We start from the raw sequence: 27,535 nt of genomic DNA on the forward strand, positions 1-27,535 counted from the left end.
AGCTCTTCATGTGAAGGCACACACAGTACATTTTCAGCTTTCCTTTCCTAAAAATGTAAGTTTAAATGATGAAATCATGGTAATAAACTTCATAGAAATATTTAAAACCATCAATGTTTTCAAATGAGCATGTCAACAAAATAGCAAATTAACATGGTTATAGCCTAGATAAAAAGCTGTGTTAGGATCTAATGTGAAAAAGCCAAAAGTGATCTCGTTCTTACAAAAACAAACCACAAACATATTGATGATGATGGTAATGATAATGATGATAGCGTTGTTGTTTTTTTTTACTGTGTAAATCCTGAATTGTTGTAATCTGACCAATGACTGTAGGTAGGAACCGTAAATACACCGGCTCTAGTTTACTCCCGGAGTGATTTCATCAATGGTAGTAAAGTGTCATCATACAAGCTAGCATGCCGCTAGTCAGTTTAGCGAACTGTCTCTAATATTGTTTTATTATTTCACTAAAAGTTATTACCACGTATCGGTGAAGGTCTTTACATATTAAAATAGCATCACGATATTTTGTATCTCGGTTGAGGCTGTTGAACTTTTCAGGATTAAGAACTCTTGGTTAGCTAGCTCGTAAACAGTTGACTGTACAGCACTGTCATTTGGGTGACAAGCGTGTTGCTGCTGAATAAACCAGCTGACGTTATCGAATAGGTAGGTCACGCATGTGATTTGCTTCATCTACTACTAGGGGGTCATAACCTGACAATTTGGTGTTATTGTTTGCACGTATTGAATCAATTTGTTCGCTACAGTAGCTGACTGCATATGTTTGTGTGTCGCTAGCTAGAGTGGGCTTGCTTTACGATTTTGGGATAATGCAATAACTTGCTAACTGTTTGGTGTCAACAAGAGAGCAAGTCTGGTTATCAGTACAATCATGTTGATGTGGTCACAAATTTGACGTGTGTGTTCCCAGGTGTATAACAGCAGATGGAGCTGCAGGCGGTATTGATGGCTGCTGGTGGTGGGTCTCGTATGATGGACCTAACCTACAACACCCCCAAACCTCTGCTACCTGTAGGAAACAAGCCCCTCATCTGGTACCCCCTCAACCTGCTGGAGAGAGTGGGTTTTGAAGGTAATATTCTCTACATTTAGGGCTTGATCCAGTCAAACCCACTTTGGTGTATTACTGTTACACATTTTTTCATGATCAAATGAATCCCCAAATCCTGGTTTTGTATACTACAACAACCAGTTAGACGCACTCACTGGTAGATGCTTCCCGTTTTCAGAATAAGAGTTGCATGGGTGTGGGCAGTGTCAGTAGTTTGTAACCAATGGCCCAATAGATGTCACATAGGGACTGACAGTCAAAAGTGCTGCTCTAGTGCTATCAGTTGCAGAGTCATACTTTTTTAAAGGACATATACCACCTTTACAATACGATGGCCTCCAACTCCAAGACGTGTTACGTAGTATTTCAGACATAAGGAGGCCTACAACCTAGCTAACATGTTTTTTTTGGAGTATGTGAGTTTAGCTAGCATACTTAAATATTGCAGTTAAGACCAAGTGAATGCATGGGTAGACCTATTTACAGTGTTTATAGGTCCCAGCTGTGGTCAGTTTGCTGCCAGGCCTCACCAGTCAGGCTGCATTTGGGTAATGATAAGTTGGAAGGTAATTATTGGGGGATAAATGACAAAGATTGTAATAAAGACTACTATTTTCCCCTCTAATCATATGCCTCAGGGCTTGATATAGGACTCCTTTCGGCCTAGTTGTAACTTTCATAGCCATCCACTGTGGTCTGGGAAAGCTGTTCTTGTCCACCTGTGTGCTTCAGTAAAGTGCACATCAAGGCCCTCCACTGGAGTATCAGTCTTCTAGAAAGTGTGTATTTTTTTAATGATTTCTTGTTGAGTTCCTCATTATCGTTAGTGTTGAAGTAACCTAAAGCAAGGTTTTATCCCACCAAAAGAAACTCACGCTAACTGCTTTTATTGTTAATAGGAGTCCAGTTTCACTAATTGGTGCATACAAATAGGCTATAGGGAGTTTGCAAATGGAGATAATGTAGCGGAAGTTGACATACTATCCCACCTGGAATACATGTTCTAGTCAGAGCCCTCCCAGTCCCTATAGTAACTTTATGTGTGGCAGTACTTACTGTGAGAAGCCAACTAGTAAGGCCCTGCAATTAGATTTTACAAGGCTAAATAAGGCAACAGTAAACAAACTAGTTTGGTTGAAACATTTATACAGTCAAGACTCCATTACAAGACTTCCTAGCAATGTTCTCAATGTGTAAATACATATATCACAAGCTCTGTTTCCATTGGAAGTGTTTTGAATGATTTTCATAATGTATATTCTGCCAGTAAGCACATTGTCTAATATGTTTGGTCATTGTCATCTGTCCCATTTGCTTGACTGGGTTTAGTCTTTCTAAATGTCTTTTATTTTTCCTCTGTAGAGGTAATTGTTATCACAACCAAAGAGGTGCAGAAGATGCTCAGCACAGACCCCAAGGTGAAGCTGGATGTGAAGATGAAGTTAGACTTGGTGTGTATCCAGGAGGATGCTGACATGGGCACTGCCGACGCCCTCAGGCACATCCAGCAGAAAGTCAAGGTGGGTGGAATGGCACCCTGCCATTTGGGATGCATACACAGACTGTTGATCTCAGAGCCAGATTGGCTGCTCTCTGCCACCGCATTTGCTGGATCTACTGTGGGTGCTCCTGGGGGATAAATCCTAATTGAGTTATGGGTGTGTTACTCACATACATACATACATACATACATACATACATACATACATACATACATACATACATACATACATACATACATACATACATACATACATACATACATACATACATACATATATGTATGTATGTATGTACAGTGCCTTGCGAAAGTATTCGGCCCCCTTGAACTTTGCGACCTTTTGCCACATTTCAGGCTTCAAACATAAAGATATAAAACTGTATTTTTTTGTGAAGAATCAACAACAAGTGGGACACAATCATGAAGTGGAACGACATTTATTGGATATTTCAAACTTTTTTAACAAATCAAAAACAGAAAAATTGGGCGTGCAAAATTATTCAGCCCCCTTAAGTTAATACTTTGTAGCGCCACCTTTTGCTGCGATTACAGCTGTAAGTCGCTTGGGGTATGTCTCTATCAGTTTTGCACATCGAGAGACTGAAAATTTTTCCCATTCCTCCTTGCAAAACAGCTCGAGCTCAGTGAGGTTGGATGGAGAGCATTTGTGAACAGCAGTTTTCAGTTCTTTCCACAGATTCTCGATTGGATTCAGGTCTGGACTTTGACTTGGTCATTCTAACACCTGGATATGTTTATTTTTGAACCATTCCATTGTAGATTTTGCTTTATGTTTTGGATCATTGTCTTGTTGGAAGACAAATCTCCGTCCCAGTCTCAGGTCTTTTGCAGACTCCATCAGGTTTTCTTCCAGAATGGTCCTGTATTTGGCTCCATCCATCTTCCCATCAATTTTAACCATCTTCCCTGTCCCTGCTGAAGAAAAGCAGGCCCAAACCATGATGCTGCCACCACCATGTTTGACAGTGGGTATGGTGTGTTCAGGGTGATGAACTGTGTTGCTTTTACGCCAAACATAACGTTTTGCATTGTTGCCAAAAAGTTCAATTTTGGTTTCATCTGACCAGAGCACCTTCTTCCACATGTTTGGTGTGTCTCCCAGGTGGCTTGTGGCAAACTTTAAACAACACTTTTTATGGATATCTTTAAGAAATGGCTTTCTTCTTGCCACTCTTCCATAAAGGCCAGATTTGTGCAATATACGACTGATTGTTGTCCTATGGACAGAGTCTCCCACCTCAGCTGTAGATCTCTGCAGTTCATCCAGAGTGATCATGGGCCTCTTGGCTGCATCTCTGATCAGTCTTCTCCTTGTATGAGCTGAAAGTTTAGAGGGACGGCCAGGTCTTGGTAGATTTGCAGTGGTCTGATACTCCTTCCATTTCAATATTATCGCCTGCAAAGTGCTCCTTGGGATGTTTAAAGCTTGGGAAATCTTTTTGTATCCAAATCCGGCTTTAAACTTCTTCACAACAGTATCTCGGACCTGCCTGGTGTGTTCCTTGTTCTTCATGATGCTCTCTGCACTTTTAACGGACCTCTGAGACTATCACAGTGCAGGTGCATTTATACGGAGACTTGATTACACACAGGTGGATTGTATTTATCATCATTAGTCATTTAGGTCAACATTGGATCATTCAGAGATCCTCACTGAACTTCTGGAGAGAGTTTGCTGCACTGAAAGTAAAGGGGCTGAATAATTTTGCACGCCCAATTTTTCAGTTTTTGATTTGTTAAAGTTTGAAATATCCAATAAATGTCGTTCCACTTCATGATTGTGTCCCACTTGTTGTTGATTCTTCACAAAAAAATACAGTTTTATATCTTTATGTTTGAAGCCTGAAATGTGGCAAAAGGTCGCAAAGTTCAAGGGGGCCGAATACTTTCGCAAGGCACTGTATGTATGCATGTATGTATGTATGTATGTATGATTTGTATCAGTATACTGTACAGGCGTATCAATACAGACCTTATTAGTGTATGTCTAACAGTCCAAGTCAACACTGTCTCATAGTAGAGCACCTCATAGATAAAGTGGAATCAATGATTAATTGCTTTGGAATTTGGGGGGGCCACAGAGTCAGCTTTAGGCTCTACGGATGACTGATCATTTAAAAAAAGAAAAGGGTAAAAAATGCCTGCACAAATGTTCTCACAGTGTGTCAGTGTTTTTACCGGACCATGTGGGTAGGGGGGGTTCATCCAGTGAGGGAGCGAGGGTACTACTAGCCCCTGAATGAGCCTATAGAAGACAGGCACCCCGTGTTTCACCTGGACACAGTATGGAAAGACTGAGGTCAGCAAGGCTATTGAAGCAGGAGATCCTGTGTGCCGCTGGGCGACCACTGATCCGTGCGTTCCTGGCTCCGGCTAAGCGAAGGGCCTCATTTCACCTGCTGAAAACCTGCCTCCCCATCCCCTCCCTCCAGCCATTGCCCTCCTTCCCCCTACCCTCGCTGCTTTCCAAACAGATGATGTCAGAAGCAGTCCGTTGCTGTCCAACGTGCAGGGCGGTTCATTGAAACCCACCCTGGTCTGTTGCATTCTGGAGCCTGTACAGGGAGACGTGTGGGGACAGCGACCCAGAGGACTTTATATTTTGTATTTTTTGTTGTCAAAATTAGATCATATTCAATTATTTTTGTTATGTTATACATGTTGGTACTGTAACTGTACAAAGTATTAAGTTCAGACTTAAGAGTGATTGTGTGGCTCATCATGAGTCCCTATTCAGACTCCCTATTTGCGTTAACTTACAGTAAAGCCACGTTACAAAGGCAAATACATATTCATTGACTGTCTGGGGGCAAACAGAACCCACCGGGCTCAGCTCGCCTCCAGGATGATGAGAGAACGGGCTCCAGCATGCTCCTTTCCTTCACTCCCAGTGCCTCCACATGCCTTTATTCCTAATCCACCACAGTCACGTAGATTAAAGGCATTGAGTTGCACTGCACACAAACAGACACTGGGGTGATGAGAGAGGACACCTGGCAATGGGGCTCCAAATCCCTGCATAGGAATCACTCTGTCGTCTCTCCCCTCCCAGACCATCTCCTCACACGAACACACTGCGCCCGGAGAATGATGGGTGTATCTTCCTAAATACTGTTCCATTTGCCTAAAGTCACCTATTGAAAAAAGATTAGTGTACAAGCACTTTCTGTTCAGTGCAGTGATTAAGCATTAAGCCACTTTGATGTTTGCCCCTCTTTACTTGGTTGGAGATTCTGGGGAAGAAGCAGCAGTGAGTCCAGTATGTATGACACAGAGCAGCAGGCTTTTCATGTGAGTGGGGACACAGGAGACATGGTTGAGTGAGAGCGGGAGGTCGGGAGTTCTTGCTATTCCCTCCCGTGCACACACAGACAGACACACACAGAGCTTTTGGTAGAGCTCCCCCTCTGTCGTAAGTGCATGTAATAGAAGAGACTACACTCTGTATATTCACAATTTGAATTAGGCTTAAATAAGTTTAAACCTCTCAATCTTTGTTTTCTGATATTACATTTTTGGCATGTGTTGGAGATGAGGTATAAATTAGAATGATTATATACGAATTGTAATTTCAACGTAATTTTTTTATTTTTTACTATTGTAGGCTATTAGTAGGGTCGTTCCACCTCAAAAAGCACAAGAGGATTTCAACGCTCACTATATCAGATTGTCCTGAAATTGTTTCTGCAGTTAGAAATCGATAAGATTAGCATTCCTGAAACTTTATTTTGTTGAAATATAATTTGATCTCTGAGAAATTACGCTAATTGATTGTGAGCAAGACAAAGGAGCTCATCATGGACGATAGGAAAAGGTGCGCCGAGCAGGCCCACGTTAACACCAACTGGGCTGAAGTGGAGCAGTTTGAGAGTTTCAAGTTCCTTGGTGTCCACATCACCAATGAACAATCATAGTCCAAACACACCAAGACAGTCGTGAAAAGGGCACGACAAAACCTTTTCCCCCCTCGAGATTGAAAAGATTTGGCATGGGTCCCCAGAGTAAAGTTCTACAGCGGCACCATCGAAAGCATTTCACAGTAAGGTCTACAACTGTTGTATTCGGCGCATGTGACAAATTTTTATTTTAATTTCTAGGATTCAGATTATATTAAATAAATATAGTACCCAATATCTGATTTGGACCCATTAGCTACCAATGAAATATATATCACAACTTTGAATTTCACCCCATCTCAAAATCTAATGGTTTTGACCGTTTGCAAGTTTTTAGTGAGCTTCTTTTCTCCTCCTGCTTTGGCCATAACAGTGTGCCTTGCAAAGGGATTTTATTTCCTCGTTATGAAATTATCAACTTTGTCCAGTATATCTAAAAAACCCTGATTGTTTTAAAGCAAAACTACCAAAACTTTTGCTGATGGTGAACCTGATCAATTGGAAAAAATATATATTGTAAGCAGTGATTGACTCGGACTGGAGCTCACCGGAGCTGAGTTCCGGCACCTCAAATATTCTACTGCTTGAGCTCCTGTCCTTCTCATAGAATATTAGCTAAAAAGTATTGTGGAGCACCTAAATGTAAACAGTACCGGCACCTAAAAAGGAGTACCGGCACCTATTTCAGTCCAAGCACTGATTGTAAGCCCCGTTCAGCAGCCTATAGCCAGATAGATAACAATAACCTAGCAAATGACATAGGTTGTCACTCAACTACTGAAGCGTAATATTGCACAAGCCATTTTAGCACTTGAATGCTGAAGGTGCCGTGCGGATGTGCAAGATCAGGAACAGACCTTCCGTTGGTCAGAATGCAAAGCTGGACATAGTGAGCACTTTGCCTGGGCTACTGATATTCCCTGGGGTTGTTAGGCATGTAAAATGACTTGAAGATCAATGACTGTCAACGCATCAGTTGTCAAAAGTTTTACCATCCCCAAAATGTTGCTGTTATAGAGCTAATTCTACACATTTTGCCATGGGTCTTAGAGAACATTTGCAGTTTAAAAGCTAATTTCCTGCAATTCTACACATTTTGCTATGGCTTATGCCTTGTTCTTATGACTCAAACATTGTAACAAAATAAATGGGGGCACCATGCCATGACATTTTTTGGAATTTTCATTCTCCCTGGCTGTCTAGTTTTTATTTTGGTGATTTGTTTGTTCTCCAATATGATCTTGTAAAAAACATGTAGGTGTGACGCTGCTACATGCATGTAGTGGAAACACTATGTTTGAGAAATAGTACGGAGAAGCAATTCATATTATGTTATGTATTCTCTGTGAATCTGGGGATGTTTTTATTTTATTTTTCCCTGGTCAGAGAAATTAGTCATTGTAGTATTTACCATAAAGTAGTGTGAAAGTACCAGTTTTTGACCACTAGATGCCACTGTTCCTGCTATACCGCCACGCTGTTTTATCCATTTTGCTGGTCTCTTCTGTTTATTAACTTTGGGTAGAAAACCAATAGTTGTCTCATTATGAAAATAAATAAATTGTGTGGTCATCCTCCATGAAAACAATTCAGTTTGTCCTAATAGCAACCTAATGCTTCAACCCAACTCTCCTTGAATAGTCCAAGTGTCAACTCTGAAAGGGCTCTCCATATGCAATTCTCATATGAAGATTTTTCCTTCAAGCCCAGAACTTTGATGGAGAAACAGGCTAGGGACTAAAATGTTGTGACAACCCTAAAAAATTATTAATGCATGGCAGTCTTATGTTTTTCAATAAAATAATCAGGAAACCGCTCTATATGTATTGTGAATAGTGACACTAAACCCTTTACCATTGAAGACCATTAGAGACCATAACATTGAAACCATTAGAACTGCTGTGGCCTAATGGTTTGCTTGTTCAGCAGGAATGGTCTAACAGTAATCCAGACCTTTTTTAAGGGAATAAACCACACACAAAGGGGCCATTTCCTGGACACCAATAAAGCATAAAAGGGCAGATTTGTTTCATGAAAGACTTGAATTGTGAGGATTATTTGCATCATGCACAGAATATATTGGGTTTTCTACCCTAAATTGCAAAGAAAATGCTGTGATCTATTTAATAAACTCCAGAGACTAGCAAAATTGATGTGTGGCAATATAGCAGGAACAGTGTCATCTAGTGGTCAAAACCAGGGTATTTCCACACTATGGTAAATAATAGACAAACTAATTTCTCTGAACTGGGGGAAAAAACATCACCAGATTCACATGGAATACTTTACATAGTAAAGAGTAGCAATATTTTAAGCCGCAACTTCATACTACACTGAACAAAACGCGACATGTAAAGTGTTGGTTTCATGAGCTGAAATAAAAGATACCAGAAATGTTCCATATGCATTTGAGAGCTTATTTCTCTCAAATGTTGTGCACAAATTTCTTTACATCCCTGTTAGTAAGCATTTCTCCTTTGCCTAATCCATCCACATGACAGGTGTGGCATATCAAGAAGCTGATTAAACAGCATTATTATTACACAGGTGCACCTTGTTCTGGGCACAAAGAAAGGCCACTCTAAAATGTGCAGTTTTGTCACACAGCACAATGCCACAGATGTGTCATGTTTTGAGGGAATGTGCAATTGGCATTCTGACTGTGGGAATGTCTACCAGAGCTGTTGCCAAAGACTTGAATTTTAATTTCTCTACCATAAGCCGCCTACAACATAGTTTTAGAGAATTTGGCAGCACATCCAACTGGCCCCACACCTGCAGACCATGTGCGGGCGAGCGGTTTGCTGATGTCAACTTGCTGAACAGAGTGCCCTATGGTGGCGGTGGTGTTATGCTATAGACAGGCATAAGCTATGAACAACGAACACAATTACATTTCATCTATGGAAATTTGAGTGCCCAGAGATACCATGACTAGATCCTGAGGCCCATTGTCACGCCATTCATCCGCCACCATCACCTTATGTTTTAACCTGATAATGCACAGCCCCATGTCGCAAGGATCTGTACACAATTCCTGGAAGCTGAAAATGCCTGTTCTTCCATGGCCTGCATACTCACCAGACATGTCACCCATTTGAGCATGTTCGGGATGCTCTGTATCGACATGTATGACAGCGTGTTCCAGTTCCCGCCAATATCTAGCAACTTCACACACAGCCATTGAAGATGAATAGGACAACATTCCACAAGCCACAATCAACAGCCTGATCAACTCTATGTGGATGAGATGTCACACTGCATGAGGCGACTGGTGGTCACACCAGATACTGACTGGTTTTCTGATTCCTGCCCCTACTTTAATAAAAAAAAAATATATTTTTTAAGTTATCTGTGACCAACCGATGCATATCTGTATTCCCAGTCATGTGACATCCATAGATTAGGGCCTAATGAATATATTTCAATTGACTGATTTCCTTATATGAACTGTAACTCAGGGAAAGCGTTGAAATTGTTGCATTTATATTTTTGTTCAGTACACTTGTCAAACATAGAACTGATATGTACAGTGCATTCGGAAAGTATTCAGACCCCTTGACTTTTTCCACATTTTGTTACGTTACAGCCTTATTCTAAAATAGATTAAATTACTTTTTTTCCTCGTCTATCTACACACAATACCCCATAATGGCAAAGCAAAAACAGGTTTTTAGAATTTTTGGAAATGTATTAAATATAAAAAAACAAACTTATTTACTTAAGTGTTCAGACCATTTGCTATGATACTCGAAATTCAGCTCCGGTGCATCCTGTTTCCATTGATAATCCTTTGATTCTACGACTTGATTGGAGTCCACCTGTGGTAAATTCAATTGATTGGACATGATTTGGAAAGGCATACACCTGTCTATAAAGGTCCCTCAGTTGACAGTGCATGTCAGAGCAACAACCAAGCCATGAGGTCGAAGGAATTGTCCGTGGAGCTCCGAGAGAGGATCGTGTCGAGGCACAGATCTGGGTAATGGTACTAAAACATTTCTGCGGCATTTCTGCGGCACACAATGGCCTCCATCATTCTTAAATGGAAGAAGTTTGGAACCACCAAGACCCTTCCTAGAGCTAGCCGCCCGGCCAAATTGCGCAATCGTGGGGAGAAGGGCCTTGGTCAGGGAGGTGACCAAGAACCCGATGGTCACTCTGGCAGAGCTCCAGAGTTCCTCTGTGGAGATGGGAGAACCTTCCAGAGGGACAACCATCTATGCAGCACTCCACCAATCTGGCCTTAATGCTAGAGAGGCCAGACGGAAGCCACTCCTCAGTAAAAGGTACATGACAGCCCACTTGGAGTTTGCCAAAAGGCACCGGAAGGACTCTCAGACCATGAGAAACAAGATTCTCTGATGAAACCAAGATTGAACTCTTTGGCCGGAATGCCAACCTTCACATCTGGAGGAAACCTGGCACCATCCCTATGGGTAAGTATGGTGGTGGCAGCATCATCTGTGGGGATGTTTTTCAGTGGCAGGGACTGTAAGACTAGTCAGGATCAAGGGAAAGATGTATAGCGATCCTTGCTGAAAACCTGCTCCAGAGTGCTCACTGGACAACGCCCCTAATCATACAGCCAAGTCAATGCAGGAGTGGCTTTGGGACGAGTCTCAATGTCCTTGAGTGGCCCAGCCAGCGCCCGGACTTGAACCTGATCGAACATCTCTGGAGAGACCTGAAAATAGCTGTGCAGAGACAATCCCTATCAAACCTGACAAAGCTTGAGAGGATCTGCGGTGAAGAATGGGAGAAACTCTCCAAATACAGGTGTGCGAGGCTGTAATCGCTATTGGATGTTGGGGTGGGATTGGCATGTGGTAAGGGTCGTCAATGGGTGGCTTTTGATTTTTGGGTGAGGATTCCCCAGCTCTTACTCAGTAGGAAGAAGTTGGGTACTATATTTATTGGATATTATCTGAAGCCTATAAATTAAAAGGGCCATTTTGGTGCAATCAATTAGTTTAGGGAAAAACAGTTGTGCCCATCTTACTTGTTTTTTACTACAGAAACAATTTCAGAACAAATTGGCTGTAATGACATGGAACGACTCGGTAGCCTCATCTACATGATTTGTATAGTATGTACAAAATGCATATTGAAGAGGGCCTCCCTCCACATTTATTCATTTTAATAGTATAAACACTTTCTTCATGTCGAACACACATAACCCAAACTGTTAAATCGAGATCAGTTGTCACTGGAATGTCTCGCTACAATGTAAATGTCAAATTGACAGCGCTCAGCAGAGACTTAGCCTAACTGCTGAAACCAGAGGTGTCTGACCGATTGCACTGTGTGCGTGTGTGTGTCTGTCTATGGACTGTGTGGAGACAGCAGGAATAGCAGGCAGGCCCTCTTGTCAGGCACACCCTCTCCTCTCTCCAATGTGCTACATTCAGGGTGGTCTCACCTGGCTGGGAGGGGAGCAGGGCCTTGGGGCAGCCAGGCAGAACCAGGCAGGGGAGGAAGGCAGTGTGTGGGTGGCCCTGACCTAACCACCAGAGATCAGGCCTGCTAAATGGCCACAAACCCCGTCAGATGATCCTCCAGCTGACACCATTCCAGTGTCACACAGTCTGCATCCCAAATGGCACCCTACTCGCTATCTAGCTCACTACTTTTGAACAGGGCTCAGACTACCATCAGCCGTCACTCCGCCTCCGACCCACTGACTGGACAGCGTGTGGAGCGACAGACCGATAGCTCCCTCACGACCAGCTGCAACAAAGGGTTGTTTGTTACTTTTGGTGGTTGGTTAACTTGGTACTCAAAAATAGAAATCAGTGCTATATGTTTAGCCATTAGGAGCGGCCTAGCGGATCGGTTTACCTTGACATCGTGACTTCAGCTAATGGGGGATTATCCCAGCTGTTGACAGCATACATCATTGTACGGCCAGATGTACATACCCGTGTATTAGATACAGTGCCTTTTTCCACATTTTGTTCGTTTACAAAGTGGGATGAAAGTGGATTTAATTGTATTTTTTTTTGTCAACAATCTACAAAAAATACTCTAAAATATGTTTTGAAAATAAAACACTAATATATCTTGGTTAGATAAGTATTCAAAAACCCTTAGTCAATACATGTAAGAATCACCTTTTGCAGTGATTACAGCTGTGAGTCGTTATTGGTAAATCTGAGCTTTTCACAGCTGGATTGTACAATATTTGCCCATTTATTCTTTCTAAAATTCTTCAGGCTCTGTCAAGTTGTTTGTTCATATTTGCTTGACAGCCATTTTCAAATCTTGCAATACATTTTCAAGCAGATTTAAGTAAAAACTCAAACTAGGCCACTCCGGAACATTCAATATTGTCTTGGTAAGTAACTCCAGTGCATATTTGGCCTTGTTTTAGGCGTTTGTCCTGCTGAGAGGTGAATGTCTCCAAGTGTCTGTTGGGAAGCAGACTGAACCAAGTTTTCCTCTAGGATGTTGCCTATGCTTAGCTCTATTCCCTTTTCTTTTTATCCTAATAAACTCCCTTATCCTTGCAGATGACAAGCATACCCATAACACGATGCAGCCACCACCATGCTTGAACATATAAAAGTGGTACTCAGTGATGTGGTGTGTTGGATTTGCCCCAAACACAACTTTATTCAGGATAAAAACTTAATTTATTTTCCACATTTTTTGTAGTATTATTTTAATGCCTTATTGCAAACAGGATGCATGTTATGGAAATATTGTATTCTGTACAGTCTTCCTCCTTTTCACTCAATTAGGTTAGTATTGTAGAGTAACTATGTTTTTTTGATCCGTCAGTTTTCTCCCATCACAGCCATTAAACTTTAACGGTTATAAAGTCACCATTGGCCTCATGGTGAAATCCATAAGTGTGTTCCTTCTAGAGATCGACCGATTAATCAGAATGGCCAATTTAATTAGGGCCGATTTTCAAGTTTTCATAACAATCGGAAATCTGTATTTTTGGGCGCCGATTTCCGATTAATTTTTTAATTTTTTATTTATTTATTTTTTATACCTTTTATTTAACTAGGCAAGTCAGTTAAGAACACATTCTTATTTTCAATGACTGCCTAGGAACTGTGGGTTAACTGCCTTTTTGAGGGTTCCAATCTTGCAACCGTACAGTTAACTAGTCCAACGCTCTAACCATTGCACTCCACGAGTAGCCTGCCTGTTACGCGAATGTAGTAGAAGCCAAGGTAAATTGCTAGCTAGCATTAAACTTATCTTATAAAAAAAACAATCAATCATAATCACTAGTTATAACTACTGATCCAGTATAGCAGGCAATATTAACCAGGTGAAATTGTGTCATTTCTCTTGCGTTCATTGCACGCAGAGTCAGGGTATATGCAACAGTTTGGGCTGCCTGGCTCATTGCGAAATAATTTGCCAGAATTTTACGTAAATATGACATACATTGAAGGTTGTGCAATGTAACAAAAGTATTTAGACTTAGGGATGCCACCCGTTAGATAAAATACCGAACGGTTCCGTATTACACTGAAATAATAAACGTTTTGTTTTTGAAATTATAGTTTCCGGATTCGATCATATTAATGACCAAAGGCTCGTATTTCTGTGTGTTATTATGTTAGTATTAAGTCTGATTTGATAGAGCAGTCTGACTGAGCAGCAGCAGGCCCATAATCATTCATTCAAACAGCACTTTCGTGCGTTTTGCCAGCAGCTCTTCACAAGCACAGCGTTGTTTATGACTTCAAGCCTATCAGCCTAATGGCTGGTGTAACCAATGTGAAATGGCTAGCTAGTTAGCTGGGTGTGCGCTAATACTGTTTCAAACGTCATTCGCTTTTAGATTTGGAGTAGTTATTCCCCTTGCGCTGCAAGGGCCGTGGCTTTTGTGGAGCGATGGGTAACGATGCTTCGAGTGTGGCTGTTGTCTATGTGTTCCTGGTTCGAGCCCAGGTAGGGGCAAGGAGGGGGACGGAAGCTATACTGTTACACTGGCAATACTATAGTGCCTATAAGAACATCCAATAGTCAAAGGTATATGAAATACAAATGGTATAGAGAGAAATAGTCCTATAATTCCTATAATAACTACAACCTAAAACTTCTTACCTGGGAATATTGAAGAATCATGTTAAAAGGAACCACCAGCTTTCATATGTTCTCATGTTCTGAGCAAGGAACTTAAACGTTAGCTTTCTTACATGGCACATATTGCACTTTTACTTTCTTCTCCAACACTTTGTTTTTGCATTATTTAAACCAAATTGAACATGTTTCATTGTTTCATTATTTATTTGAGGCTAAATTGATTTTATTGATGTTTTATATTAAGTTAAAATAAGGGTTAATTCAGTATTGTTGTAATTGTCATTATTACAAATAAAAAATAATCGGTAACGGCTTTGTTGGTCCTCCAATAATCAGTATCGGCGTTGAAAAATCATAATCGGTCGACCTCTAGTTCCTTCCTCCCCGGCACAGAGTTAGGAAGGGCACATGTATCTTTGTAGTGACTGGGTGTATCGATACAACATCCAAAGTGTAATAACTGCACCATGCTCAACGGGATATTCAATGTCTGCTTTTTAAAATGTATTTTTACCCATCAATAGGTGCCCTTCTTTGCGAGGCATTGGAAAACCTCCCTAGTCTTTGTGGTTGATGCTACTTATGCGACTTGTTAAGCAGATTTTTACACCTGAACTTAACAAAAGGGTTGAATACTTACTGACTCATTTCTGTATTCATTTGTAAACATTTCTAAAAACATCATTCCACTTTGACAAAATGGGGTATTGTGTGTAGTGACACAAAATCTAAATTTAATACATTTTAAATACAGGCTCTTGCACAACAAAATGGAGAAATAGTCCAGGGGTGTGAATACTTTCTCAAGGCTGTGTGTGTGTGTGTGTGTGTGTGTGTGTGTGTGTGTGTGTGTGTGTGTGTGTGTGTGTGTGTGTGTGTGTGTGTGTGTGTGTGGTTATATGAACTGAATATGATTAAATGTAGCCTTTTTTTTGGTAATGTAACTGACGCCTCTAAGGGACACTCAAAGGGAGATATTTTCTTTTTTTAATGTTACTTTCGTGATTTACTGTGAATAAAAAAAATTCAGAGCTTCACAAAATCTTCTGTGTTGAAGGCTTCTATGTTTTCAGTGTTGACACCAAACCCCCACTCCCACACATGTCTGTTCCAACTATTAAAACCTGTCTTTTGGGGTCTGAAATAAATAGCCTAACCATAGTCTTGGATTAGAAGGAGAAGATGCTCCTTTAGTCTCTCCAGTAGCAGTGAGAGAGACCGAGACAGTGGAGTTGAGGGGCCCTGGCTCTGGCCTGGTTGTTATCTGTTGGCCATGTGTGCTACCGTGGAGTAGAGCAGAGCCAGACTGCTGAGCTGCATGCCCCGGGTGCAGAACGTCACGGCAGGGCCTCTCCCCAGGCCTCCCCAATGAGGCATGCAGCCTTTATAGAGCCAGGCACGCTTTAACAGGCCCCGCTCCTCACTCGCCTTCCCTGTTTATTTATCCACAGGCCCAAGATGGCCAGAGCAGATGGGAACCAGACATCTCAAACAGAAACAATGGCAAATGCAGCGCAGGATTTATCGCTGGATTCCCCTGTGCCCCTTGCTACACTACGCTAGGATGCCTCGCTAGGAGTTAGGAGAGCACCATGTTTATCAAGGAGGTTCACCCTCCCTATCCACTCCTTCTATCTCTCTTCACCTCTCTCTCTATCTCCTCCTCTCTCTCTACCTCTGTCTCCACTTCCCCCTTATGAACCCATTTTTGTTGTGACTGTAGTTAAGAAAAACACAGCCAAACTTTTCATGCGCTATGGACTTCTTATGGAGCACCATTGCCTCATATGTTCATGCACATCATTCGAGATGAATGTCACAGCTGCGAAGAAGCTCGGGTGTTTTGAGCATAACGTGGATCTGGACGGAATAAACTGTATTTGAAGGCTGGATTGTGATAACTTACTGAGGCGTTGCCAAGGAACAGCTTAATGTCTATTCACTTTCATTAGAAGGGTGTTCCTCCTATTAGGCAGAATAATGTAATGGACTCTGATGTGAAAGGGTCCTGGGCATGCTTTAGAAAAAGTTGAAGGGGATATTGTCATAGATCATCGCTGTCTTTTTGTTTCATTTTAAAGTTTGGCGATCAACGAATGGTAACGAGTAAGCCCTTTTGACTAGTACCAGCTATCATATTCTCCTATTCAAGTCAATGAACTGCTAATTGTTCTGAATTCTCTGTATCAGTGCTACAATACAACTGTTTGGTGGGGCCTGATCCTTGAGTGTAAACACCATCCTCTTCTTTTCGAAGCCCACTAACTACCTTTAACATTACTATTGTTTCATACCAACAGAACCCGGATGCTCTGGGTCTTGAGGTAAAGAGACAGGGCTTATAAATCTCTGTGGTCCTTCTCCCTCTCTCAAATTCTGATGAATGTGCGTTTCTCCTCCATGTCTCCCTCCAGACGGACGTCTTGGTGGTGAGCTGTGACCTGATAACGGACGCTGCCCTCCACGAGGTGGTCGACCTGTTCCGAGCCCACAACGCTACCCTCTCCATGCTGATGAGCAAAGCCCACGAGTTCACCGAGACTGTTCCCGGACAGAAGGGCAAGAAAAAAAACGGTGCGATTCAGATGATTATAACACAACAAGCATTATTACACCAGATCCCCTGCATTTGATTTTGAGTCAACCAAAAATAGTGAATGCAGAACACTACTTCATGTCATCTGTCAGTATTTTTATGGATGGTAAAATGGTACATTTCAAAGATTCATTCCCTAAAAAGGATATTCCCCACTTAGCAAATGTTTATTGCGCTTGTAACAATCTACGATGAAGCTCGTTGACATTTTTATTTCTAAATCTGTCTTATTAAACCGAGTGAAGATCTGTAGGCCTAGATGTTAGTTTACAAGCCAGTTTACAAGCCATCTAGCTTAGCCATCAAGCCAAGCTAGATGGCTTGCTTGTTAGTCGTGTTTTGAGATCTTAGCCATTGATGTGTGATTGTTCCTCTGGTGTCTTCCTTCTCCCAGGGGAGCAAAGGGACTTTGTTGGGGTGGATGGTACAGGAAAGAGGCTCCTCTTTATGGCCAACGAGGCCGACCTGGACGAAGGTGTGGTCATCAGGAAGTCCATCATGAGAAAGTGAGTATGACTTTATCATTACATTTAGTGGTTAAATGTACACTCTACTAAAGGACGTTGCCACGAACAGTACTGCAGATGTTGCGATAAACAAGATGCAAGACGTATTTCCCACACAGTCACACACAGTATCTGTGCATGTGCAAAGGTTCGCTTTACGCTGTTCGAGCATGGTAGGTGCGGGACCAAAACAGTGGGGGAGTTTAGCCTCACGCTTCAATGCTCTTAGTAGTTGCGGAAATTGACCCACTGTGTTGTTTACTTTGTGCACCTACGTCATATCACTGAGTCTACCTTTAAAAATGGTCTCCCCTCAAACCCAATAATGCCTATTGTCTGACTGGTGATGATGAATTGAAACTTATGAAATGTTGGCTGTATTAGTTAGTATTAGTTTCCATTTCAAATATTTTCATTGCCTTGTCAAATTAAATCACCGTTCTCACTATTAATGATGTGACGTTTTCATAGCCTTACAAATAATGTGACCGAGTTGGTCTGGGTAGGAACTAGGAGTCAGGTACAATAATGCCTCCCCCGGTCTAACAATACAGGGATACATATTTTATCACTTCTCTTTTGAGTCTGACTCTTGAGACTTTCCACTGGGCTGTCTTATCATCTGAACTGGGTTCAATTCCTATTTCAAAACTTTATCTGTACTTGTTTGAGCTTGAGCAACCATCACTCAATTGGCTCTCCAGGCAGGAGAAAGCAAATGTTTAACGCATTTGGAAGATCTCAAATAGTATTTGAACCCAGGTCTGTCTTATCAAGCCACCAGGTGTGTGTGTGTGTGTGCGATTGTGTGAGTTAGCAAAGCGCAAGGCGCGGGGTGGAGTGTTGAAGGGAACAACGCAAACTTGTTCAGATCTGACCCTGCATTTGTGTGGGATTGCTAATAAAAACACAGCACTCCCCAGCCTTGGCTGTCATGAGACTAACCAATTACTTCAGCTACACAGGGATTTGCTCCTGCTTTGGCTGTGTTCGGCAGTTTTTCCACGGCAGACCTCCTGTTCCAGTTTAGCGCATGCTGTGGTCCTTTTTCTTTCACTTGTTCTCGCTCTCTTTTTCAAACATCCATGTGGGCTTTATCGTTGCGCTGGGTGGTTGTGTGTGTGTGTGTTTGCATTTGGCTGCTCTGAAGCCGTGTATTTATGCTCTTATCTCATCGCCACCCTGTATCTCAAAGTGGCAGTCGGCAGTAGAAACAATAATGCATTCTCCCTGACCCATTTTCGGGTAAAAAGCTGCGGGATGCGGCTGGAGAAATGTAACCACTCTCAAATTCATAACTATGGCTACAAGGACTGACCGTCCATAATATCAAAACATGTTTTGAGGCTAAATTGTGTTTTATAAATGTTGGCGCAAAACAAACTTTTATATTTTGGGTTCTGGTGGGGTTGAACAGTTGCACTACGCTCATGAGGCATTTTTAAGTTATGTTAATCGCCAAGGGTTATGGGTTCGATTCCCGCTGGGGCCACTCATACATAAAATGTTTGCACGCATGACTTTAAGTTGCTTTGGATAAAAGTGTCTGCTAAATGGTATTTATTATTATGATCCACAATGGATGTAGTAACTGCTGATTTGCCTATTGGTTTTTTAAAGCTTTAAAGCAGAATTCATGTTTGTTCAATTGCCAAAGGTGTAAATCCTACTTGAGCAGATCAATAAAATGATCTATTGATGCATAATACTTGCAAATGTACTGCCCACTACTAAATACATCTCGGTATTAAGGCCATTTGCAGTTGATAAAAAGGAATTCGGATAATAAGGAACTAGAATAATGAACTAGATAGTCAGCCATATTCGCTTTTGACAGAAATGGCAAACTTGCTCATCAAATACCCGTATGTCTAGTGTGCACAAAATATATGAACCCATTAGTAGCATTATCTTGAGTCCCCTGTGTGGTGTCTATGATGTCTGGGCTGAAAGAGCTGAAGCTGTCGACATCCTGGCTGGACCTGGACTGCAGCCCTGGGCCCATATTCATAAAGTAGTTATCTAGGATCAGGTCCTCCCTGTCCATATAATCTTATCCATTATGACCTTAAAGGCAAAACTGATCCCAAATCAGCACTCCTACGAGACCTTTTGTGAAGATGGGCCCAGGTCTTGTGCCTTGGTCCTGGGCTTCTGGTCCTGTTCACTGGTCTGGGCTGTGGGCTGCGGTTCTATGACCTATGTTCTAGGTTGTGGACTCTGGGCTGTGGGAGCTGGTCTGTTGGGAGCTCATAAATACTTCAGGGAGCCCGAGCCACACTAAATCCTGCCCAATAAGAGAGGGGCCGCAACGGCAGCTGCAAGCATGCTTCCCTGCAAAAGCAAATTGGCACGTGCGCTAATGTGAGATACACACACACACACACACACACACACACACACACACACCAGGATATCACATGCAGTTGTGGGCTTGTGACACTACATTCATACTGAGCTTACTTACACTGAATTTCCTTGCATATAGGAAACATCTGAACATTTTGGCTTGCACATGCACATTGAAAGACTGGCTAATTGTATCTCCACAAACATGCACAACCTCACAGGCCTGAAGTTTATTAGACATGTTAACCCTAAACAAATTAAACTTCTAGTTGAGCTTTAAAATAGAAGTCGTCAATGAGCCCTAGGCCACTTGTTGAAAGACTGAGGTCTATTGAGTTTGTCAGTCTTATGATATCTTAAATCTGTCGGCTAACTCTTCAGCTAGCATAAGTATCGATGCTTTGTCGTTTATTTCAGCCCCAGATGTCAAAGGTCTCTGTTTCGACTCTGTTTCCCCCCATTAAGCCCCTTTTTCCTGAGCGTAGGAAGTTTGAGACGTCTGAAAGCCTCCCCTACCAGCTCAAGTCGTTCCCTGGCTGTTTGTCTAAGCTGTCTCCAGAGTCTTTCTTTACTTGTCTGCCGTTGTATTTAAACAGACATAAGCTGGGTGACGTATGGAATGGGATCGCTGGGCTGCCGTCACGTGCTGCTGTCCTATACTGTGGTACGGCTAACCTGGGACCAATGGCTTAACCACCACTCACTTTGGGCCACTCAATTCCTTTGTACAAATTTCCCATTGATATCAATGCATGAGTTATTCGAAGTTACAAACGCAGATCTTGGGCTAGGATAAGGCCATGATAAGCTGTAGTCCACACTACCTACCAAAATAGTTTTAATCTGTATTCTTCGTAGCTGTTTACAAACCACAATAGTCAGAGGCTGGCACTAAGACAGCATTGAATGAGCTGTATTCCGCTATAAGAAAACGCTCACCCAGAGGCTGCGCTCCTAGTAGCCGGGGACTTTAATGCAGGGAAACTTAAATCCGTTTTACCAAATTTATTATCAGCACAATAAATGCTCTCCCTCGCCCTCCATTTGGCAAATCTTACCATAATTCTATCCTCCTGATTCCTGCTTACAAACAAAAATTAAAGCAGGAAGCACCATTGACTAGATCAATAAAAAAGTGGTCAGATGAAGCAGATGCTAAGCTACAGGACTGTTTTGCTTACGGAATTCATTCAATGGCATTGAGGAGTATACCACCTCAGTAATTGGCTTCATCAATATGTGCATCGATGACGTCGTCCCCACAGTGACCCCAACCAGAAGCCATGGATTACAGGCAACATCCGCACTGAGCTAAAGGCGAGAGCTGCCGCTTTCAAGGAGCGGGACTCTAACCCGGAACTTATAATAAATCCCGCTATGCCCTCCGACGAACGATCAAACAGGATTAGGATCAAATCGTACTACACAGGCTCTGACGCTCGTCGGATGTGGCATGGCTTGCAAACCATTACAGACTACAAAGGGTTCCACAGGTGCGAGCTTCCCAGTGACGTGAGTCTGCCAGACGAGCTAAACTACTTCTATCCTCGCTTCGAGGCAAATAACACTGAAACATGCATGAGAGCACCAGCTGTTCCGGAAGACTGTGCAATCACGTTCTCCGCAGCTGATGTGAGTAAGACATTTAAACAGGTCAACATTCACAATGGCCACAGGGCCAGACGGATTACCAGGAATGCAGTGGAGCAGGTTGAGAGCTTCAAGTTCCTGGTGTCCACATCACCAACAAACTAACATGGTCCAAGCACACCAAGACAGCCATGAAGAGGGCACGACAAAAGGTATTCCCCCTCAGTTGACTGAAAAGATTTGGCATTGATCCTCAAAAGGTTCTACAGCTGCACCATCGAGAGCATCCTGACTGGTTGCATCACTGCCTGGTATGGCAACTGCTCGGCCTCCAACCACAAGGCACTACAGAGGGTAGTGCAAACGGCCCAGTACATCACTGGGGCCAAGCTTCCTGCCATCCAGGACCTCTATACCAGGCGGTGTCAGAGGAAGGCTCTAAAAATTGTCAAAGACTCCAGACACCCTAGTCATCGACTGTTCTCTCTACTAACGCACGGAAAGCGGTACCGGAGAGCCAAGTCTAGGTCCAAGAGGCTTCTAAACAGATTATACCCCCAAGCCGTAAGACTCCTAAACATCTAGCCCAGACTATTTGCATTGCCCCCCCACCCCCCCTCTTTACACCACTTTTACTCTCTGTTGTCATCAATGCATAGTCACCTTAATAACTCTACCTACATGTACATACTACTTTAACTAACCGGTACCCCCTCACATTGACTCTGTATCGTGCCCCCTGTATCAAGTCTCTCTATTGTTATTTTACTGCTGCTCTTTAATTACTTGTTACTTTTATCTCATTCTTATCTGTATTTTTTGGAAACTGCATTGTTGGTTAGGGGCTCGTAAGTAAGCATTTAACTTTAAGGTGAAGGTTGTATTCGGCGCATGTGACTAAGAAAATTTGATCTTAAGTTGGTATTCAGCCCTTAAAGAACTTTCTCTTCCGTTCTAATGCCCTCATCCCTTGTTTTCTTTGATACACTGATATTTGGCCTACATGTTACAGCAGGATATGGTCAATATTCTTCAGAGACTCTTATTTTTGAAGGTGTTTGTTGGTTACCAAGCATCAGGTCTTGACCCCTGTCCTATATTACCACCACGTTATCCCATGCTAGTGGTCTGTGTGGTGACACCCTTCACTACCCATTTCCACATGTGAATGAAATGCAAGCTGAAGACATGCTACACATATGATATGAGTTGGCTCCTGAATTGATTTGACAGTGTGAAGGCTCCTGCAGATTCCTCGCATACAATGTTGCTCCACTTTCCACTGTAAATCCAGCAGAGGTGAAGTCAGTCCTTGCTGTACTACCATTCTCTTTTAGAATGAAATCATGGATTTGGTAAATCACTTGAGGTCTACAGTACTTGGTTCCCGCTAAACTAAATATATTTAAAGAATTTATGACCATTGCAAAACAAGTAGCATGTGTCTCGTACCCTGTGTGCCATGAAGCACACTCCTCAAACATTCCTCTCTTTAAATGGCGTCAATCTATTGTCCAATAGCAAGTGGCGAAGTTTGGGAAGCTATATGTTTAATTGCACGTTTTCCTAAGTAACTACCCAAGTCTGGAACTTTTTTTGTCCCTTCATATTTACTTTCTGTGCTCAGACAAGAGAGGATACAAAGAGCCTAGGTCTTTATAGTAAAGCCCTGTGTAGCTGGCCGCTTGAGCAAATTTGCCTGGGCTTTGCAGTGGTGTTGACACAGACCAGGTCCAGAATAGCAGTTAGAACTGTCCCTTCAGAGAGAAGCACAAGACCATTTACCTCACAGCGCTGCTGCCATATGGAATGTGCTCGTTTAGGGCCTACTACACATGGAGGTTTTTAGTAGTAAGTCATTATGCTATTTGGAAGTGAGTCACCCAAGCCCGAGGAGTCTTCCAACAATGTTCTGTTTCACTCACCAGCCAGGCCCCCTGGTGTTCCCAAACTGTGGGGCGCGGCCCCTGGGGACTGGGTGGCTTTAAACGTAAACTTTAAACTTACTCTTGAAAGTTGTAAGGTGCAATTTAGAAATTGGATAGTGCATCATCAGTTCCTCTTGATCATTGCATACCTTAGAGCTATATATAACTTGTCAAAAATATCCAGCTCAGCTAGCCCATTTCGGCTAAAAAAAAATTGTTTTGTACCCCATAGATATTGTTGTAATTTTGTCACTCAAATATCACATGAATACATGTTATACAGGGCAAAATGTATAGAATTGTGCGAAAATGTACTCCATGACAAAATGTGTAGAATTGCAGAAAATAAGCTTTAAACCTGCACAATTCTCTCCACCAACAAGAGGGGTGTGAACAGTTTGTCTCACTAACAGTGCTTGTGCCCATAGAAATAGACATGGTGCATCTGTGCGGGGAGGGGTCGTGATGTTCCCCAACGCAGGCCCTGAGGGAAAAATTTGTGAACCTCTGCTGTAGACTACCAGGAATTACACATTAAACTTGTTTGGCAAATGCAGTGGCTTTATGGCCAAACAATGTGTATTGTAGTTCTACTAAAATGATCATGCAAATGGAGGTCCTTCCTCCAGCATGTAGGCTTTCCCAGTAGACAGACTAGGCCTGTTGCTGCTCCTGCTTGTGTTTAATCATGGTGCAATTCTCCATAAAGGGCACACGTTGACCCCCACCACTCTCCTCCACACCACTAGCCACAGCACACTGATCCCAGGGTATCTCTCCTGCTGGCCTGCCTGCCCAGCCCCACAGGTGCCAAACAATGATGTCAGATGCTGGTTGTGTGCTAGGATATTCCTGTCTCTGTTTTCAGCCCCTTGTTGGTGGGTTCAGCACATGTCCCCTCTGTGAGCTGGTTAATGGAATGGCTCAAAGTTGTAGTAATTTACCTCTTGCTTGTTTACCCGCTTCCCTCTTCCCCCTCAAAACGTGATTTATACGGCCCGGCATCTGGTTCTGAAATCTGCATGGCCAAACAGAGCTGACTCATTCTCAATGCTTCAAATCGCATTCTTCACCCAAGAAAAGACAGAGCGGGGGAGGCAGTCACATAAAGTCCCAGAGATGAGATGGTTTTCTTAAATGTCACATTTAGGGGAGGAGAAGAGAATGGGGGGATCAGTTGACTGCAACACCACCAGGCAGGCTGGATAGCCGGGTCGCTATGATAGTGTTTCACCACTATGATCATGTTGGAGGTTTGTCATCTATTTCACCTGATGCTCTGACCCAGAGGTCATGTAGAATATAGGCTAGTGAATGTACAGCTATGGTCTTATCTGACCCATTGCGTAGGTTCTGTCCAAGGAACTGTTTATGGAGTCGGGTCACCTGGTCATACTTTAAGCGTAATTCAGAATCCAGAGAACGCGATAGTCTCTGGATCTAGCTATGCGGCTCTAAGACCACCGTCCGCGGGGGACGCACAGCCCATCTGAACGTGGTGACGGTTGGAGAAATTGCTTGAGCTGCGCTGGGAATTCAAAAATTATGAAAGCCAATGGTCCAACATTCTATCACACTGCTGTGCGTACCCGTACACGTTTTGAACTCTGAAGCATTTCACTGTAAGGTCTACTACACCTGTTGTATTCGGCGCATGTGACAAATAAAATTTGATTTGATATATGTTTTATGTGAGCAGTGCTTCTAGAGGCCTTCTCAGAGGATGAGTCCTGCGTTCACCATGGCCAGAACTGCAGTGAACAGAACACCAGCTTTTCTAACTGACACCACAGTCTTTCCCTTTAAGTTTGCTGACAACACGATGGTGGTAGGCCTGATCACCGACGATGATGAGACCGCCTACAGGGAGGAGGTCAGAGACCTGACAATGTGCTTCCAGGACAACAATCTCCCTCAACGTCAGCAAGACAAAGGGGCTGATCGTTGACAACAAGAAACGGAGGGTCGAGCACACCCCTATTCACATCAACGGAACTGTAGCGGAGATGGTTGAGAGCTTCAAGTTCCTCAGTGTCCACATCACTAAGGACTTATCATGGTCCAAACACACCAACACAGTCGTGAAGAGGGCACAACAACACGTATTCACCCTCAGGAGGCTGACAAGATTTGGCATGAGCCATCAGATCCATAAAAACTTATACAGCTGCACCATCGAGAGCATCTTGACTGGCTGCATCACCGCTTGGAATGGCAACTGCTCGGCATCCAACCGCAGAGCGTGACAGAGGGTAGTGTGTAACGTCCAGTACATCATTGGGGCCGAGCTCCCTGCCATCCAGGACTTCTATACCAGGCGGTGTCAGAGAAGGTAAGGCACTAAAAAGGGTCAAAGGGTCTAAAAAGGGTCTCCTGCCACCCAAGTCACAGTCTGTTCTCTCTGCTACCACATGGCAATTGGTACCGCGCCAAGTCTGGGACCAAAAGGCTCCTGAACAGCTTCTACCCCAAAGCCATAATACTACTGAACAGATAATTAAACGGCTACCCATGCTTTTCACTTACTACCTACATGTACATAGTGCTTCAATTAATCATCTAACCAGCCGCACACAAGCCTACGATCACCATGCGCAATGCCATGAGTTGACTGGAGTGGTGTAAAGCTCGCCACTATTGGACTCTGGAGCAGTGGAAGCTCCTTCTCTGGAGTGATGAATCACGCTTCAACATCTGACAGTACAACGGACAAATCTGGGTTTAGTGAATGCCTCAGAACGATACCTGCCGCAATGCATAGTGCTAACTGTAAAGTTTGGAGGCTGTTTTTCGTGGTTCGCGCTAGGCCCCTTAGTTTCTGTAAAGATAAATCTTCACGCTACAGCATACAAACATATTCTAGACGATTCTGTGCTTCCAACTTTGTGGCAACAGTTTGGGGAAGGTCCTTTCCTGTTTCAGCATGACAATGCCCCTGTGCACAAAGTGAGGTCCATACAGAAGTTATTTGTGGAGATCGGTGTGGAAGAACTTGACTGGCCTGCACAGAGCCATGACCTCAATCACATCAAACACCTTTGGGATAAATTGGAACGCCGACTGCGAGCCAGGCCTAATCGCCCAACATCAGGGCCCGACCTCTGTAGTGCGCTTGTGGCGGAATGGAAGCAAGTCCCCCAGCAATGTTCCAACATCTAGTGGAAAGTGTTCCCAGAAGAGTAGAGTCTGTTATAGCAGCAAAGGAGGGTCCAACTCCATATTAATGCCCATGATTTTGACATGAGACATTTGAGCAGGTGTCCATGTACTTTTGGTCATTGGGTGTATTTTATTTTTATTTATTTGTTAATGTTCTACTTTTTAACTGTATTGTTGAGAAAGGGGCTCTTAAGTAAGCATTTCATGGTAACGTGGTCTCTTGTTTTATTCGGCGTATGTGACAAATACAAATTGATTTTCATTTGAGACGCTTCCCACATCACACAGGTTGCTCTGCTCTCAGATGAATTACACTGGTCTCCAGGGCAGGACATGTCCCAAATGGCACCCTATTCTCTATATAGTGCTCTACTTTTGATCAGAGCATTATGGTGCACTACCCTTTTATACAGCAATATAAATGGAATAGAGTGCCATTTACTACAGACAGAGGCTCTATACCCAGAGCGTTGTCATGTCAATCTCAGGCTGTAAAACAATTGGGGGGTCCGCTTGTGTTGGCATCTCACCAGACTGGACACGGTTACCATGGCAGCCAGGCTTCTGGGGCAGGGCCTGCGGATGGAAGCTGGCAGGGGACAATACACAGGTGCCATGACATTCCAGGGACTTTTGTCACATACCTTATTTGTTTCCCCTTATAGCAGATGTTCTGTTAAGGCACGTTCTATGACATACGTTAACAATTCGTTTGGAGTTAAAGGGATTTTTGTTATTAATAATAATTTAATAACAAAAATCCCTTTAACTCCAAACGAATTGTTAACGTATGTCATAGAACGTGCCTTTACAATTGTTCTATTACAACTACTGTGTTTTTACACAGGTATAGAGCAAT

The 27,535-nt window shown here is 42.8% G+C and overlaps 1 protein-coding gene across 1 annotated transcript in view; it reads left to right on the forward strand.

The window, feature by feature from the left end:
* Window positions 1-367: 367 nt before the first annotated feature.
* The window catches only part of LOC139377322 (translation initiation factor eIF2B subunit gamma-like), a 45,083-nt gene continuing 17,915 nt past the window's right edge, over window positions 368-27,535 (forward strand). Inside the window, exons 1-5 of the mRNA XM_071120341.1 lie at window positions 368-672; window positions 938-1,099; window positions 2,441-2,598; window positions 16,963-17,122; window positions 17,539-17,650. Coding sequence (XP_070976442.1) covers window positions 952-1,099; window positions 2,441-2,598; window positions 16,963-17,122; window positions 17,539-17,650 — 578 coding nt within the window. The 5' untranslated portion in view covers window positions 368-672; window positions 938-951. The remainder of the gene's footprint in view (window positions 673-937; window positions 1,100-2,440; window positions 2,599-16,962; window positions 17,123-17,538; window positions 17,651-27,535) is intronic.

The sequence above is a fragment of the Oncorhynchus clarkii genome, chromosome 20 (assembly GCF_045791955.1).
Source record: "Oncorhynchus clarkii lewisi isolate Uvic-CL-2024 chromosome 20, UVic_Ocla_1.0, whole genome shotgun sequence".
NCBI classification, from domain to species: Eukaryota; Metazoa; Chordata; class Actinopteri; order Salmoniformes; family Salmonidae; genus Oncorhynchus; species Oncorhynchus clarkii.